At 45.5% G+C, this 19,506-nt stretch overlaps 1 protein-coding gene across 1 annotated transcript in view; it reads right to left on the bottom strand.

Moving 5' to 3' along the window:
• Positions 1–1,991: 1,991 nt before the first annotated feature.
• Positions 1,992–19,506, bottom strand: part of LOC108785598 (melanin-concentrating hormone receptor 1-like) — an 18,760-nt gene continuing 1,245 nt past the window's right edge. Inside the window, exons 2-3 of the mRNA XM_018554690.1 lie at positions 11,893–12,444; positions 1,992–2,289 (exon numbers count right to left, since the gene is read on the bottom strand). Of these exons, the coding sequence (XP_018410192.1) occupies positions 2,073–2,289; positions 11,893–12,444 (769 nt within the window). The 3' untranslated portion in view covers positions 1,992–2,072. The remainder of the gene's footprint in view (positions 2,290–11,892; positions 12,445–19,506) is intronic.

Raw genomic sequence — 19,506 nt, 5'->3', positions numbered from 1 at the left:
CCCATACGCAACAAATTGCGATGCTCTGTGTGTTCAGACCCCTTTCTATCAGAACCAGCATTTACTTTTTCAGTAATTTGAGCTACAGTAGCTTGTCTATTGGATCGGACTACACTGGCCAGCCTTGCTCTCCAAATGCATCAATGAGCCTTGGCCACCCATGACCCTGTCGCCAGTTGACCGGTCTTCCTTTCTTGGACCACTTTTTGTCGGTCCTGACCACTGCAGAGCTGGAACATCCCACAAGAGCTGCAGTTTTGGAGTAACTCTGACCCTGTCGTCTCGCCATCACAATTTGGCCCTTGTCATAGTCACTCAAATCCTTACACTTGTCCATTTTTTTCTGCTTCAACACATTAACTTCAGGGACAAAATGTTCACTTACTGCCGAATATATCCCCCCCACTTCCAGGTGCCATTGTAATATACCTAGACATGTGCACGGCATACAAATTTGTTTTCTGACGAAACGAATGAAAGCGAAAAACATTTCCATTCGTTTTATCACAGAAAACAAATGTTTCTACTGTTTCGGATTCAGAGGCAACGGGCCTCCGAATCCAAAACCGCACACTCAAAATGCCAAACGAGCGACGACCCTAACGGCCGCCTGCGCGTTCTGCTCTTGCGTGCCGCCATCTTCGAGTGTATCTTGCTATACACCAAGATGGCGGCGCCTGTATGTTTGGGCACCGCCATCTTGATGTATACCAAGATATACTCAAAGATGCCTGCGCAGAGGGCCCTGGCGGCCAATAGGCCTACCGCGCAAATTTATGTATGCCCGAATATAGTTTTAGCATATTCGTCATTTTTGCAGGTTCGTCCGAATCCGAAGGCACATGTCTATTTATTACTGTGTCGCCCAGAGGAAGGGACCTGCATGGTCTTGAAAAGAGGGTCAAGCAGGCATGAAATGGGAACCAGAGGACTGGCAGAGGTCAGAACTGGAGTAGCAGTTTGAATATGAGCTGGACATACTGTAAGCTCACAAAAACTGAAGAAGACTTTGGGGCTGATACATCAAAAATATCAAAGAAAAATGAGAACAAACATTGTTTAGTTGGTTCTGCAGAATGAAAAGCGACTGATTGCCATCGGTAACAACTCCATTCTTGTTCTTTTTTTTATTTGTCATCTTTTAATGAATCAGCCCATGTGTACTTCCTGCCCTTCATGCTTTTGTTCCAATACCCAATTTAGGTCAGCGGATAAGACTGTCGCACAGCTAAGAGCAGTGTGTCCTCCCAAAATAGCCAGTGCTAATATGAATGCTGGTCACATGGATGGAGAACTTTGGGATGCCCCCTGTCGGTGAGTGGGAACTGCCAGTTCATTGCAGATATTATTTGCTGATTTTACTTTGGGATGCCCCCTGTCAGTGGGAACTGCCAGTTCATTGCAGCAATTATTTGCTGATTTTACTTGAAGTTGCTCTTTAAACCACAGAAAACACATCAACCTTAATCTCAGGAACATTAAAGAAGAACTCCAGTTTTTTCCCAATTAACCCTTGCAGTTTGGGGGGTAGCCCCAGTATTAAGTGCTCGTTATAGTCTAGGGGCCGGAATACAGAAGATATACTCACCTGCTCCTTGGTCCTGCTCACCTCTCTCCCCTCTGCTCCGCTAGTGGTATGTCCCTCAGCGTCCTCATGTCTTGTGGACCTGCATAAGACATGATGACGTCACGGGTCCTTAAACCACCTGAGCCCGGGGAAGAAGAGGCTGCGGGGACAGATCTAGCAGCCAAATCTGGAGTTCTTCTTTAAACCTGAGAAGACAGTTCATTGGAACACAAGTGGATTGGAACATTGTACACTAATGATTTCAATTTGAACACTTTTGAATGCATTGAAAAATACTGCACAGCGGCTGCTCCAAACCGTATCCAGCACTCCAAAATCCACATTCATTGTATAAACTGTACTGGGAATTGTATACCTGTGATTGGACTTGATGTTTTGTGTTAGAGCATTTTATGTGCTCAGTTACCTGTAACCAAAATTTCTTAAAGGCAATTTCTGTGGCACAAACATATTAGAGGACCTGTAACACCTATTTTGATGCTGATCACAGGACGCTGCTCTCGTCCCTTACTCCCAGACTGATCCTACTGCTTTCAGTGATGGAACATGGTGGGGTCTCCAAATGTATTGTCCTTCTTCTGTGCTGAGCGTTACAGAATCCATCAATTGGTGGGCTGTTAACAGCAGAACTTGGTGCGTGGTGGGGTAAGGCTGAAATTGGCCAGAACCCTGCCCAGCGACGGAAGAGAAAACGGCAACACCTGTAAGTAAAAATTGGGTCAGTTAAAGATTGTGGCATCTTAAAGGGTGTCTATGGTCAAAAGCTAAAAATAAATATGTGTTTTTAGACTGAATTTCCATAAGTTCTCTCCCACTCCTAATAACTAGACATGTGCAGGGCAAAAAAAAAATAGTTTTTTGACTAAACAAATGAAAACGAAAAACGTTTCCATTCGTTTCATCAATGAAAACAAATTTTCTGCTGTTTCGGATTCGGAGGCAACGAGCCTCCAAATCCGAAACCGCACACTGAAAATGCAGAGCGGCCACAGTGGCTGCTGGCGCGTTCTGAGCTTGCGCGCCTCCATCTTTGAGTGTATCTTGGTGTATACCAAGATATACTCAAAGATGATGGTGCGCCGGTGGCCGATATAGCCATCGCTTGTTCAGCGTGTGATGTCACACTGAAAATGCAGAACGAGTGGCGACCATGTCGGCTGCCAGCGCGTTCTGCGCTTGTGCGCCACCATCTTTAAATGTTTCTTGGTATACACCAAGATGGCAGCACCCGATCCTATTGGCGCTGCCATCTTGGTGTATACCAAGATACACTTTGAGATACAATATGGCCGCCGCGCGTTCTGCAAACAAATTTATGTATGCCCGAATATAGTTTTAGTATATTCGGGCATATAATAAATTCATTATTTCGGATTCAGGCGAATCGCCAAATCAACTGAATTTTGTTGATTTGCAGATTCGTCTGAATCCGAATGCACATGTCTACTAATAACTATACCCATCTAGAAGTTTGTAAACTTATTGAAGATGACCGTAGGATGGACTTCCTCAATGCACTGACACCATTTCACTCAGCACTGTGTATATGCATTTCCACAGAGCCTGCCATCTGAACTCTGAACGTCTGAACAATGTAACATCATCATTGCTGGCTGGAAGCAATGAATGATGGGATTATGTAGTCTTGAGAAATGGAGATTGCATCACATCAAGCAGCAGCGAAAGAGACGCAAAGCACACTGGGAATCCAGGAAGTTGTTGGAAGTGATGGGCAGACGGAAGGCAGCGCTCACTACATAAAAGGGATTTTTTTAATGTAAGCTTTGATTGCATTATCAGAAACAACTCTATTATGTATTCCTATTACAATGCTGATGTTATAACAGGAGAGGCGATGCTGGGACCTTACAACTCCTTTAAATTAGTTTTCGGTTGACTTCGTCAAGTTACATATGCATCGTCTTTCATATTAAAAAGCTGTACCCTACAGCCAACCTAAAGGTCTGCCAACGGTGGTGGCAGTGCCTAGAGGCCACACAACCTTATTCTTCTGGTGCTCCATTGGCACAGCATCAAATTAAAAAAGGAAGGTGTTGATGGGTCCTTAACCCCGTAGTGACCAGTGACGTCCATAGTACGTCACTGGCACTGGGCCCGTTTAAACAGACTCCCGGCGGCTAAAGACGCCGGGACTCTGTTTACAATTGTAAAGCCGACTATCAGCTTTACAATAGAAGTGATCAGGTGACTCAGCTGTTGCCCGATCGCTTCTTCGGGTCGGTAAATGGGCCCCCCCCCCCCCACCATGTTTCCTGGGCTCCGCTGCCCCTCTTACGGGCACGGGACCAGCTTCTCTGGTGTCAGGGGGAAGCTGGGGATTAGCTCAGCGAACGTCCATTCACCGATCCCCTCCCCATACAGCACTGAAGCGATGCTGTCAGTGCTGGGCTCCTGAAGCCCAGCAATCAGCTATTGAAGTACGATCTGCACTTCAATAGCTTATTTCTAGTGTATTTCTAGTGTAAAGGTGACACTGGGGGTCTTTTGGACCCCCAGCATCACCTTAAAGAGACGATTGCGCTACACATGTTGGGTATAACCGCGCATACCGGAATGAGAGCAATAATTCTAAGACCAATATTTATGCGTATCTCTGATGACCTGTGGGGGCTTTTAAAGTGTCATCTATGGACTTTTGGGGGCAATTGAATTTTGTTGCCGTTTTTACAGACGCACACAATTTTTAACCTGGGCATGTTGGGTATCTATTTACTCTTTGTAACCTCATCGTTTCTATTTTAATAATATGAATGGGTATTTAATTGTGTTTTGGGGCGTTTAAAGGAGAACTATGAGGTGAGTGCTTTTTACTCACCTCATAGTTCTAGCCGACCTGTGACAATGAGACTGTCACAGGTCGGCTCAGTAGATCGGGAGGTGAGCAAACACATATCGGCGTTCGCTCACCTCTCGATCCTCTCACGGCTCTCTGCCGTGACAGGGGAGGGGCTGGATTCCCCCCTCCCCGCTCCGATCCGCCAGCGCTGACTGGCGGAACGGACGGGGGAGGGGGCGGGTACAGCTGGCTCTGCCTCTAGATAGGCAGTCAGTCACGCAGCTGGGCGAATCCTGGTAAAATTGTTGGGATCCGTTTCAGCTGCGGCGTCTCAGTATACCGCGAGCTACAGCTATACTCGGTATACTGAGCCTAGGGTGACGGGAGGATGCTAGTTTGTGTCCTCCCGTTACCCTAAGGAGAACTATGGGGAAAAGCCTTAACCCCATAGTTCTCCTTTAAGGGCATTTTTCACTATATTTTGGGGTTTGATAATACGATGCGCTAATATCGTGCAACATAAACATTTTAAACTGCCAACATTTTATTCTACAGGGTCTTGGCTTTCAGAAAATATATAATCTGTGGGGGGGTTGAAGTATTTTTCAGGCCTAAAATATGGATTATATCATGGGTACAAAAAAAACGGCCTCGGTCACTAAGGGGTTAAATCTTCTTTAGTAATTTAACAAATCATCCCTATCCTTATAATATTTCCATAGTCAAATAAACACCTTATATTGACCAATCAGTTGACCGCTATCATTCTAGCTGAACTTAGAGCTCACAGGCCTGTGGGCAGAGACTTTCCTTAGCATGCCTTCTTCTGATTATACCAAAGCTCCCACCTTCTGTCATGCAAAGACCTTGGACTGCTGTAGATGTATGGCTGCCTGTGGTGTCACGGCCTGACTACAGCGGACTAAAGGAATACTCAGTGGCAACACAAGGGGGGTGCAGCCCGCACCAGGCGAGACCATCGGAGGGGGTGACACCAAAATGACTGTCATTTCGGTGTTACCCCTGCTGAAAAGTCGGGGTAACACCGTTCATCTTTGCCTGCGTTCATCACCGTGTGATGTCATTACACATGTGTGTTATGATTTTGCACATGCACAATGACAACACACACATGTGCGATGAGGTCCCAACGGGGTGTCACCTGGCGGTCCCTTCGGGTGACGCCTAGGGTTGCCACCTTCTCTTCAAGCCAAACCCGAACACTGTAGCGCCTCGCGGCAATTTTTTGGTAAAGTACACTATGCATGTATTTTGTGATTAAATAACATTGGAGGTAATCACAAAGATGCCAGTGTGCCACAGATCCACAGATATACAATCTGTACACAGTGGTGTACTCTGGTTTGGGGCCGCCCTAGGCAAGACGAAACTAGTTGACCCTGGTAGTTCCGCCAGTGATGATATGTACTATAGCACATAAAACATGCCCCCACAAAACATGTCACTAGTTACCTATGGCATTTTTTAATGGGGGCATGTTTTATGTGCTATAACAACAAGCCAACACCCCCCCCCTACTCTTTTCAATAGATATTTTTTATTAAACATGTTGATTAAATGTTGTAAATACCTTTCCATTAGTAGAGATGTCCAGGTGCAGAGAAGGACGGTGCAAGAAGAAGGAGCCGCTGTCCAGCCCAGTCCACGCGCAGTCTGCTTTCTCCCCTGCTCTCTCTCCCTCTCTGATGTCACTTCCTCTCAGAACACTGTGATCAGAGAGGAGAGAGGGAGTGACTGGAGACAGTGCCGCTCAGCGCTCACCGCTCGCTGCCCGGCTCCCACCCGTACACAGGATCCGAAACCCGTACTGTCCGGGTGAAAACCGTACGGGTGGCAACCCTAGTGACGCCACGCCTGGGGACGCCCCTGGGAATACTACGTGTTGGCCTGGCATCCTGCGGTTAGAATACACAGCAGGCTGACAACACTGCAACAGGATTTAGACTCATGTTGGTGTGTTGGCTTACCATTCATTTTGAATAGCACCCTGATGAAAGTGTATGTCCTTGGCTTTGAATAGAGTTGGGGACGTTAGAAACCCTGGCAGGATTTACTGCTACCTTGGACTCCATTTGAGAGATTTCCCCCTCACTTCCCATCCTGCTGACAACATTTTATCAGACAAGAAATGAGGAGAACTCTCCAACAAGAACAACACCGAAATAAATACAATTACTTTTCTTTAGTAAAGTAGTTGAGGGCTAGAACCCCTGTCAGATTTATATTTCTGTCTGTACCCCTGTTGCAGATTTTCCCTCACTTCCTGCCTGGTGAAACTGTGGTCAGTAAGACAGGAAGTGAAGGAAATCTCTCCAAGGGAGCGCCTGATGGCAGTAGCAGTAAAAACCCAACAGGGTGATTTCATTATTTCCCACTCTATTCAAAACTGAAGAAAGGTTTTGACTTCACAGTTTAATGCGTGCTGGTTAAAACAACACAAGAGAGCAGAACGTTGTGAATGGCCCCTTAAATAGCAATGATATATTGGCTTTACAATCACTTTAGGCTTCATTTTTAAAACTTCCATCCAGCATATAGCCGGACGGATGCCGTTCGCATGGCACTAGTGCCCCTAGATGGTACTGACAAGTACAGAAAATGCCTGTACTCGTCAGCGCCATCTAGGGGAGCTAGTGCCATGCGAACGGCATCCGCCAAGTAGAAATATCCTAAAGCTGGCCATACGCCTATAGATACTCTGCAGATTTTCTATGGTCAGATGGAAAAACTGGCACATAAGAGTGGGAAGAGAGCCCTGTGTAAACTCCATTTGGGATCAGCTCAAAACGAAGGTAGGACTGGCTTAAAATAACTAAAGCTGGCCATACACTTATACACTGAGTGGCCAGATTATTATGACCACCTGACATTTGTAGGCTAATTAGCTATAATTTTGCGTTGAAGTTGCTAGAGGGCCAGACCATTATAAATAGGGAAGCAGGTTGTTTACCACGACAGTAGAAGTGATTTGTTTCTGAAGATATGAGTAAACAACGCGATTTAACAGCCTTTGAACGTGGGATGATTGTTGGCGCTCGGAGCCATGGAGCGAGTATCAGCAAAACAGCAGAATTCGTTAAATGTTGAAGAGCAGCTGTTGTTAAAGTGTTTAAAGACTGGACTGTCAGCCGCAAATCTGGGTCTGAACGTGCAAATTGTGGCCGTCAGCGACTAGTCAATGTTAGGGCAGAACGGAGAGTGGCAAGACTGGTACAAGACAACAGAAGGGGAACAGTGCAGTGTCAGATTCCTCGCATTAACTTTCATCATCTCGTGGAGTCACGAGGCGGCCCAGCAAAGTCATCTCGTGGAGTCATCTCGTGGCCCAACGAAGTACTGATGGGGTGGTCATAATAATCTGGCCACTCAATGATACTGAAGCTTGGCCCAGTTGGAGATTCCTCCATCCACACAGTTTAGTGTAGATGAAGGAATCTGTTGCACTTTTTCCATCTGACCATAGAAAGTCTGCAGATAATCTTTAGGTGTATGGCCAGCTTAAAAGAGAACTATGGGGTAAGTGTTTTTCCCCATAGTTCTCTTAAGGGAGGACATATACTAGCGTTCTCCCGTGACCCAAAGCCGGGACGGATCCCGACAATGCTGTTGAGATCCACCCAGCTGCGTGAGTGACAGTGGGCTCTGCCTATCTAGAGGCAGAGCCAGCTCTACCCGCCCCCTCCCACCTCCATTCCTCCAGTCAGCGCTGGAGGATCGGAGGGAAGGGGGAATCCCTGCAGGGAGATGATCGAGAAGTGAGCGAGCGACGGTATGTGTTCACTCACTTCCCGATCTATTGGGCTCGAACTATGAGGATGAGTGATTTCCACTCACCTCATAGTTCTCCTTTAAATTAGATTTGCATTCAACTTTTAAAACAAGAGAAAAAGCTACAAAAGGATCACACACTTATGTAACAATAACTTCAATTAACAAACACATTCACAATTGTTAACAATATTCTCCATTCAAATTAAACACAATGGGGGGAATTTATTAAAACTGGAGCAGACAAATTCTGGCACAGATTTGCACTGCAGCCAATCAGCTTCCCTGTCTCATTTTTCACCTGAACAAACTGGAGAGAGATGCTGATTGGTAGCCATGGGCAACTGATCCAGATTCTGTCTGCTCCAGTTTTGATAAATTCCCACCAATGAGGGGAATGTATCAAAATCTGGAGCAGACAAAATCTGGAGCAGCTGTGCGGGGCAACCAATCAGCCTCTCTCTTCAGTTTGTTCAGTTAGGATTTGAAAATGAGGGAGAAGCTGATTGTTTGCCGTGCACATCTGCTCCAGATTTTGTCTGCTCCAGTCGTGATACCTTTTGATTTTGTTTATTGTTTTGAATTTAATTAAAAGGTATATTTTATAGCTGTACTGTATTTGTTAATTGAAGGTATTGTTACGTAGGTGCAAAGCGCCATTGGTCCAAGCTGTCCAATAAAAAAAAAAGACAAAAACAAAACACTGAGGCCATCGATCTCGATGTCTCAGCAGTGACAAGCAAGTTAGGGACAGGGAGGCTCCTCCCTGTCTCCTCCCTTCCGCCTTCACACCAACTTGGGGGCGGGGCTTTGGCGGTGTAAGGGACGTACCCTGGTGGGGTCGTATGCCGGCGTCCGTCGCGGGCCTGTGCGGGGACAGCGGGTTCCTCCTGCCCCGGGTCGCTCACGGCGGGTGATGGCCTCGGGTGGCAGTGCCCGTGGTCGTACTGCTCAGGCGCGTTGTGGATCGCCTACATCTCTCTCTCTCCCAGGATCTACGTCCTGCGCAGGCGCGCCCTGTAGCTCCGCCCCCTCTAGAGTGAGCGCTCGGCTTAAAGCCGCCGCTCTTTAGTTGATCGGCATCTCGCTATTGATGTAGCAGAACGCTGATCAACTCAGCGCTCCCTTCGCTCCTCCGGGGACCTGGACTCTCAAGTCACTACCTAACAGGAACGCAAGTACCTTGGGCTATAGCTAACAATAGCACCAGATGTCAATGTGTCATTTTCATATCCACTGCTGTGAATACTCATAATTGCTGGTTATACTATCCACTGCTGTGAATACTCTTAATTGCTGGCTTAACATCCACTCCTGTGAATGCTCATACTTGCTGGTTGTAATACCCACTACTGTGAATGCTCATAATTGCTAGTATACTATCCACTGCTGTGAATACTCATCATTGCTGGTTGTATTACCACTGCTGTGCATACTCTTCATTGATGGCTTAAACTCCACTGCTGTGAAAACTCCTCATTACTGATTAACCTAACACTGCTGTGCATACTCACCATCGCTGGTCATTAACCCCTGCTGAGGTAAATACCCCAGTGCATGGACTAATTTACTTACTCCAGCTTGAACCCCACACTCTGTGGTAACCAAGCCTTCACACCCTAGCGGGGAATGATGTGAGGCAGCTCCCTCTCAGCCTCCCCTAAAAACGGGGCAAGCGAGGTGCAGCTGCCACTCTGATACCCGTACCCCCAACACCACCGTTGAGATCCATATATCGTTAGTTAACCCGGGGCGAACATTACAGGCGGGTGGGGTGCGGGATGGGACGTGCTGGGGGCAAGGCTGGGGAATGCCTCACCCGGAACCAGAGGTACCACACGTCACTGCAGGAGGGTCATCATTGATGTAGCACCTGAAAAGTCACTATAGATAGGTTCATTTAAAGCAGAAATCAGGGCAAACATGTTCTTAAACCTTGCAGTGGGCCTACCCCCGCACTGCAATGGTTTGGTGCTGATTTTTGTCTAGGTGCTAAATAAAAAAAGTTATTCTCACCTGATCCTGGGAGACGGGTTGTTCTCAGACCGGTCCCTGCTTGCAGTGGCTGCAGATGTCGCCGCAAATATCAGCAATTGTGTAGAAATGTCACCAGCCCACCAAAATCCTTCTTAGGATAAGCAAATTTTCATTTATTGAAGTTCCTTGTCATATAAACAAGTGCTTTCGGGGCCACACATGGTCCCTTCATCAGGCTTAGCATTTGCTTATCCTAAGAAGGATTTTAGTGTGCTGGTGACATCTCTACACAATTGGAGTAGCAGCCAGTTGGCTTCGGGGTTCAGGTGAGTATAACTTTTTTTATTTTAGCACCTAGACAAAAAAGAGCACCTAACCCTTGCCGTACTGGGGTAGGCCTACTGTAAAAGTTAAGAACACTTTTGCCCCGAGTTCTGCTTTAAATGAACATCAAAGTCCCATCAAATGAGACTTTTTAGGTGCTGCATCAATGAGGACATTCCTGTATATATCCCATCTGCTTTTATGGACATGGGTTGTATTGGGACGCTTCCTGGTGGGGCTCCAGGTCACAGGCACACGTAAGTGTAGAAACAGGCTGATAAATATAAGAAAGGAAAGGTTTTGATAAGCTCCTAAATATTTACAAAAATTCTAACATTCTAGCATTTTTAAAGCTTTATCATACTTTTTATAATAATAGATAATAATTGATAATAGATCACCTTGAATGTGCTACAGTGTGGAAAATAATGATTTGATTCCCTGCAGATTTTGTACGTTTGCCCACTTACAAAGAAATGAAAGGTCTATAATTTTTTATCATAGATGTATTTTAAATGATAGAGACAGAATATCAACCACAAATCCAGAAAAAAACCACATGATACAAATGTTATAAATTGAGTTGCAGTTCAGTGAGGAAAATAAGTATTTGATCCCCAAGCAAAACATGACTTAGTAACTTGGTGGAGAAACCCTTGTTGGCAAGCATCGAGGTAAGAAGTTTCTTGTAGTTGGTTACCAGGTTTGCACACATCTCGGGAGGGATTTTGGTCCACTCTTCTTTACAGATCTTCTCTAAATCCTTAAGGTTTCTTGGCTGTCGCTTGGCAACAAGTTTCAGCTCCCTCCATAAATTTTCTTTAGGATTCAAGGAGAACTATGAGGTGAGTGCTTTTCACTCACCTCATAGTTCTAGCCGACCTGTAACAATGAGACTGTCACAAGTCAGCTCAGTAGATCGGGAAGTGAGCGAATACATACCGGCGTTCGCTCACTTCTCGATCCTGTCACAGCTCTCTGCGGTGACAGGGGAAGGGCTGCATTCCCCCCTCCCCGTTCTGATCCTCCAGCGCTGACTGGCGGAACGGACGGTGGAGGGGGCGGGTACAGCTGGCTCTGCCTCTAGATAGGCAGAGCCAGCTGTCACTCACGCAGCTGGGCGGATCCAGACATAATTTTCGGGATCCACTTCAGCTGCGGCGTCTCAGTATACCGCAAGCTGTATACTGAGCTTAGGGTGACGGGAGGACGCTAGTTTCTGTCCTCCCGTTACCCTAAGGAGAACTATGTGGAAAAGCCCTAACCCCATAGTTCTCCTTTAAGGACTGGAGACTGGCCCACTGACCTTTAATTTCTTTGTGGGTAAACTTACAAAATCTGCAGGGGATCATATCATTATTTTCCACACTGTGTGTATATGTTTGATGCAGGTAGAAAAGCAAATGATCTTACTCACCGGGCATGAGGCAGCCTCTCTCGAAAGCCCTCAGTGCAGCAGATGACCAGCAGAGGACTGACACAGCTGTGAGCATAGCCCAGGCAAATAGCAGCTTGATTGAGGTAGAAGGTAGAGATTGAAGGCGGCCCACTGGAGAAAAGATTGACTAGCTGTACCGCATGGAATGGAGCCCAGCAAAAGAGGAAAGCAGCAACTATAGCCAGAGCCATCCTGGTGACCCTGCGGCTGCGCTGAGACGGAGCCCTTTGCACTCTCCTCATAACCCTGGAAAGGTGATGAAGGGTGAGGGAGTACAACACGACAATGACTGACAATGGCAGGAGGAAGGTCAAGAGACTGTGCATTAACGTGTACCAATATAGGGACGGAGGAGCTCCAGGAAGATCCAGAACGCACAGAGCCACTCCATCTCCCCATTGCACTCCAGAGTAGAGAAGAGCCGGTGTGCTCAGGAGGAGTGAGCATAGCCAAACACAACCAGTTACTATCCAGGTACAGCGCACACTCCGCCGCTGGCCCATGGTGGCTGAGTGCACCACTGCCACGTATCTGCCAAGAGACCAGAAAAAAAAAGCAGAGTTCTGTTAGGAATATTTAATATCATAAAAGCAATGTACATAATGTGATTACACAAAGGAGCCCACTAGGCTCCATGTATTAACAATTTCGATGGGCTGATCCTTTAACTGCTGAGTAGACATGTGCACCAGCAAAAACATTGTTTAGTTTCTTTTCGTTTTGATTCGGATTTTGCTTTATTTCGTTTTTCGGAATTCGGGTCCGAAAGTCAATTAGTTTCGGGATTCGGATTCGGACAAAATTCGTTAGTGGAAATCCGTACGAAAATTTGTTTCTAAATCGTTTCATTTTCGTTTCGTTCGGTTGTTGCAGCAAAGTGACATTTAAGAGGGAAAAAATGTTTTTTTGTTCTCAAATGTCACTTTGCTGCAACGAAATTTCGTCCAAAAGAAACAAATCGGAAATTCGTTTGCATTTGGTATACCTGTAATACGGAATTCGGATACATCCGAATCTCCGAATTTCCGAAATTTCGTCCGAATTTCGATTCGGACTAAACGAATCGCACATGTCTACTGCTGAGGCCTATGCAGAACCAGAAGGAAATGTGGCACAGAATCTTAAAAGGATAATCACACCTATTTTTTTCTGAACAGGTAGAGAAAATTAGAAATGAATCCGTTTCATCATTCTGTATACTCCTCCTTTTATAAACCCATCGCTTGAGCCACTCTCAAGGGCCCAATACTTTACAGTTATTGCCAGTAAAATGTTCTTGGGAGGCCTCCAGGAGCTTTGTCACCTTTCCCCACATTTTATTCTGCAATTATATAGGTCACCCCATTATTAATGTCTCCCCCCCTCCTTCATTTTTCTAGTTTCTAGGGAAACTCAAAGTATCTGTCATTTCCTCAGTACCTTTTTATTATAGGAGGTTGTATACTGCTCTTCATGTAAAGGGCATCGTCTCCTCCTTCTCTTCCAAATAAAGTGTTAACCAGATCGGTCCCCAATTTCACATACTCCATGACTCAGAAGGAGCCACAGTCTTCAAATTATCCTTTATCTACAGGGGATCTATTTCTAGAATTCATTCTGTGCATCACAAGCATATGGACAGACAGCTTAGGGAGCCTCTAAGCCTGAAATACAAGTTCCCGACTCAAAGATACCAATGGCATTTAGAAACGTTTTTGTAAATATTCAAGAGCTTATCACAACCAGAGTTATCGCAAATGTATTTAACATATGAATAGCAGGCATCGCATAATCCCATTAAAGGACATTGCAGTTCCTTTGCCTTATAACTGATAGAGAATAGCAGCTTGTACTATATGATTTAAGTGTACACACAATACAATTTCCACCACCCATTAAGTCTGAAGCAGCCATAGACCAGACAAAGGGTCTGCAACCAGTATATCAAGAACCACATGTAGCTCTCTGCTGCCTTTGCTTTTGGTACTGCCACCCTCTCCTCCCGACCCAATCAGTTGCGAGAGGGTGTCCCCTCAGCTATATGTCACAAAGGGGCAGGGAATGCCCGCAATTGCCAACAGTGATAGGGTCGGGAGGAGGGGGTAGTGAACAGACATTTGAGCAGCTTGAAGGAACTCAGTTGAACGAGGTTCCCACCAAGCTCAGCCTCACCTCTAGTGAACACCTGCCACTGCCACCACCAACGTTCAGACCATGTTTTATGTTACACCTATATTTAGGGTGTAACGGGAAACATGGTCACATTTCACTGCACATGCGACTGTACATGGCTCATTGAAACAAACCTGTTGTGGAATTAAACTGTATCTAAAGCCATTTATTTTGATCTGGATAGAGTAGTAAGGCTTAAATCACTTTTTGGGTTTTCATTGATATCTGTGCCCATGTTGGCGAGGTTCACCCTCTCTGTTTGTCCTAGAGGCCATTGCCACCAGGGCTGATAGTGAGGGAAAACCAATTTTGAATTGTCACTGGAATAGAAAAATATAGGAAATCTTCGTGTTGGGAACCTTGAAAGGGTTTTTTAACAGTTCCCTACACTACCCAAAATGAAATAACAGTAATCTGCTCCCTACATGCAATAGCAGGTACATGTAAGTGCCAGTAAGTAGTTTCAGCTTTGTCATGAATAGTTCATAAAAGTTTACCCAGTTTGAACTATTAAAAATGCAAACTTTACTTAGGAAGTTGGCTTTCTAGACTCTTGCCATACTTGTCTTACAATCATTTATTGTGGCTACACATCTCACTGTTGTGCCTTAGTGAAGCACAGGAAGATGTTTGGCCTTCTAGGTGGTCTGTATTTGCATAAGAAAGTGGCTCAGGCTTTCGGGTTCTTTAAACAGTGAGCGATGGCAGATTGATATCCAGCCTAATAGAACCTACAAAGTTCTGGCAAGTAATTTAGCATAGCCAGTGGCATGAGACCCGTTTAGCCTCTTCTCTGAGATAAGCACCAATGACACCAATTATATTTTTATCTATCTGGAGGAAAGCATTCCTCCAGAAAACCCCCAATGTGACTCGGCATTATTCCCAAATACCTTTAGTGTAAGGGGTTAGTACACAGACTAGGGGTATGCATGGCATAGAGTGCAAGGGTCAGTAGTACGCATAGAGCACAGGTTCCAGGAGTGTTCCAGGTTCCTCTGTGGATGAGTGCCCCCAGGTCCCGATGCCGCAACCTCCTGCTTTTTATTTAATTTGTGTGTTTCGGCAGCTGCCGGATTCTGTCCCTGCCTACCAGCCCGCTTGCCGCCTGTCGGACCTGTAGCACAGAGCTAAGAAGAAGTTTAGGAACTCTTCCTTTGGCTCTGTCATGCAGGTCTGACACGTAATGGGAGGCCTTTAGGTGGGGATAGAATTCAGAAGCTACCAAAGCATTCAAATTATTGAAAAAATTGAAGAAGGTTGCTGCGTCTAGACCCAAGCCACCTTCCAACAGATGCGGGTCATGTGCCCTAAGTAGCTGGTGCAAGCGACTCCCATGATGCTGACCAACATTGTAAGGGGCATTCTTCCTAGTTCCTACTGACCACCAATGTAACAGGGTATTCTTTGCACTGACTCCCAGCCTGAGGGGACCCTTCTCCCACAAACCAACAATGTATAGCAGCCTTTCTTATATAAGTGGCCATTATGAGGGCACTCCTCTCACCAATGTTAGGAGGAGACCTTCTCCACTGACTCCCAAAGTAAAGGGAAACTACAATTCATTTTCTGGCCATTATTACTGTTAGATTTAGTTAATATTACTTAAAATAACTTTGTCGTATAGAAGCACAGAGTTTAAAAAATATATCTGCTCTAGGTGTCAAGTATGCTAGCTACACCCCTTTTTTTTTTATCTTTTTGGTCATTACTATATCTATATAACGCAGAGCTAGATTAAGAGCATCATGGACCTAATGCTATTGGTCAGTTGAACGGGAAGCAGCAGAGGCGGCACTTTAATTGGACAGACGCGCGCTCCTCGCTGGGGCACAGCGAGGCACCAGCAAGCAGCCGCCTAATATACCTGATTAGAGAGCCATCTGTGTTCTATAATTTTTCTGGACCTCATAAGAATGCCGCATAAGAAGGCCTGCTAAGCTCAACGTGCATGCATCCTTATGCTATAATTTTTCTCAACTCATAAAATTTATTGACTTTCATCACTTCCAGGTGCAACCGCGTCATCCGAATCAGCTGACACCATTTCTTCATGCGCATGTGCACCTGGAAGGCACGTGGTTGAGGGAAGTTACAGGCCACTCGCCGGGTGGTGTCAGAGATCCCGCTGCTGAAAACCAGGGCCAAGGAAACAGCTGAGATCGTGTCACTGGAAGTGACGCAGTCCAGCATTCTCATGAGGTCCAGAAAAATTATAGAACACCAACCTGCCTGATTGTGTTCAGCCCTGATTGCCATCAGGCATACCGAGGCTATCCAGACCGGCCGGGCCTATTTTCAGTGGTGGGCCTGGAGCTGGCGTTCCAGTAGCCTCTATGTTAATCCAGCCCTGCTAATTTTAACAAGGGTTCCCTGAAACTTGAAAATGACTTCAAGCGTTCCCTGTGGTAAAAAGCTTGAGAAAAGATGATACTACTAGCAGATCACCGGCAGACTAACATTAATATTACTAAGGATCTGCTTTTATAAAGAACAATTTCTGAGTGCTGTTTGTTTTTTTACTTATCGTGATTTACACCAATTATATCTAAAAAAGCTGGCAGAGGTGAACCTCGGTTTTAGGCCAATAGTTTATAAATGCCAATCAGCAACCTACTCAGAGCAAATGAAATTATGAGGCACTTAATAAGCTGCAAAGTGGCACAATTCACACGATTGCTCCGATAATAGTAGGAAATACATTTGATTCTTAGTTGTAAATGGAAAGTGAATACACCATCTCCACTGTCAGTGCGTTGGCAGGACAATCCCAATATTGGATGCAGTCAAATTTTGGGTTCACAGTAATATCATTTGTTGCCTGTTAAGTTATATGTAGTGCATTGAGTTAAAATGGCTTCTTTAGTCAGCCCAGTAAACCTTTTAAGGCACATTTGCTTATGTGAAACAATTATGACAAATGGTCACAAAACACATACAGGGTCATTATACGAGGGGAGGCCAATAAGTTCTTACCCTCGCCATGATCTAGATGTGCTAGGGATCTGAAATTTTCCAGGTTTATAGGTGGATTTCTTAGTGATATGCATGCCAATGTTTGCTTTTGTAAGTCATGGTGAATTATAGTTAGAGTCAAGAGAAATGGAGTAGGTGTCATGCCGGACAAAGTTGAATACCGAGCCGTGATTAAGTTCCTACGTCTTCAAGGGAAATCTGCCCAAATAATCCATGAAGAGATGTCAGCGATTGAGGCTATGAATCTCTGCCCCATCCACCTTACTCACCTGACCTGGCACCTTCGGACTTCTTCTTGTTTCCAAATCTGAAGAAACATTTACGCGGAAGACGTTTCCACAATGATGAGGCAGTCATTACTGAAGTTGATAGCTGGTCTTCCTCCAAATCTGCATACTTCTACGCAGATGGTATTAAAGGTCTGTTCCACAGATGTGAAAAGTGTGTAACCATAGGAGGTGGATATGTAGAGAAGGAAGAGTCAGTGGTCTAAATTTCAGATCCCTAGCACATCTGGATCTTGGTGAGGGTAAGAACTTATTGGCCACCCCTCGTATGTTTGGAAGATATTTAAGATAAAGTCATTCTGCAGAGGCATGATCTCCTGCCCACATCTGACTTTCTTTACCTCCTCTGCTGGGCTGGGCTCAGCGGTAGGCAAAAGAGGCCACCACCTGGGGTGCTAAAGCAAAGGGTGAATGAAAGAAAGGGCAGGACCTGCAACCTATGATACTGAGGTAGTTCACAGCTCATAACCAGAAGTAGACTCCCTGCCTGCCTGCTAATCACAAACAATGCTCAAATGGGGAACATTTTTTTTTTTTAATAAGCTGCCTATGGTCAGTCTAAGTGCACTGAGGCAATGATCTGCATCTTTTACTTTTTTTTAAAGCTTTTGACCTCTAAACATTAATGGCTGCCAGTTGAAAGGTGACACAGGAGATATGCTTGCCTGCTCTGCCTGCCGCTGTTTGCAAAGCCTAGATATAGAATAAATAATTACCAGCACACCAGAGGTCCACTTCATCATTCCGTCTTTATTTGAGGTCAGATAAACATGGTATCCCATGCAAATGCAACATTTTGGAACCTCATGCAGTACCTTCATCAGGCAAAAACAGTGTGATATAAAGAAATCACATGAGGTGCCGAAACGTTGCATTTGTTGGTTATGTGTCTAGATGAAGCACTGAGATCTTAAGGAATGCTGAATACAGTTTTACTTGCTTAGGAGGACATTGCATCAGACTACAGCATATACAACATACAGAGAGAACTTCCTGTATATATCATAGATAAGCATGTACACAAAGACTAGCATAGATCTGCCGCCCCGAGGCCGGGCCTCGGTGGCCTTGTGGGAAATCCGGGCCTGCATAGACTAACATTGCACTACAGAGCCATCTACAGCTCAAAAGACATAACAGTAGAATGTCAGTAACATGCTGTTTTATTTCCAACAACATTTGTATGGGATACCCTGTTTATATTGGCGGAACTATTGCCATAGCAACCCAGGCACCTGCTATGGGGCCCGGGGCCTATGAGGTGGAATGCGCCACTGCACAGATCACTGGTTGTCAGTGATATGGACAGCAGCGCGTTCCCCCTCACAGCCGCCAGTAACAGCCAGCAGCATGAGATGCCATAGCGACCCAGGTTCGCTATGGCATCTCATTTAAAGGTGTGCAGGGGTGTAACCAGCCCACCTGAGACCCTGCAGAGCCCACCATAGAAAGTTTGATGTCAAATAAAGATTGGGCGATAAAGTGAACCACTGGTGTGCTGGGGACTAGTTCTTCCATATCTGGTCTATGCAGCGCCATCCTTGCGGCCGCACTGCTCGCACACCCCTAAGGCCGGCCCTGTCCGCAGGCCACTACAGTACCCACGGAAATAATTTCACGTTCTCAAAACCTAGTCTCTGCTAGCCAGGCACCAACCTGACCTGACCTGACCCATGGTCCTATGTTGCACACAGGAAAACAGAAAACGTGGGATAAAAAAAAGGAGACTGGTGGCAGGGTGGCAAATCTGCAGTGAAATATTTATACTGGGACCTGAAAATGAAATGGTTGTGCGGAGTGCACTTTGGTCTACTCTTTTCACCTTTGGTGCCAAAGTAAGACTCCTATGTCTAAAAGTTGAAATGTCTGCACTGCTCTTGGCTCTCCCTCTAAAACTTTCCTTTTCTCTCCCACTCCTTTTTTTTTTCTTTCCTTCTATTGCCTTTCAGTACCAAAAATATTGGATCCAGCTTTGGACACTTTCCCCCTATCATGCTTCTCTTTCTCCTCTCCTCTGCTCTTGTAAAACCAACTATTTCTAATGGTTATTCCTTTCTAACATTTTGACATTATGGACAGTTGGATACGTCCCCATCCCCTACAACACATACACGCACAATGATTGCAAGTTGGTGCATGTATTCATGTACCTTCCTTCGGTATCCCCACCAGACAGACC

Source organism: Nanorana parkeri, unplaced genomic scaffold (genome assembly GCF_000935625.1).
Source record: "Nanorana parkeri isolate BGI_ZX_2015 unplaced genomic scaffold, ASM93562v1 scaffold169, whole genome shotgun sequence".
In the NCBI taxonomy this organism is placed as follows: Eukaryota; Metazoa; Chordata; class Amphibia; order Anura; family Dicroglossidae; genus Nanorana; species Nanorana parkeri.
Note: the sequence above shows the minus strand (reverse complement) of the source record. Positions and strands in the feature narration are given on the sequence as shown.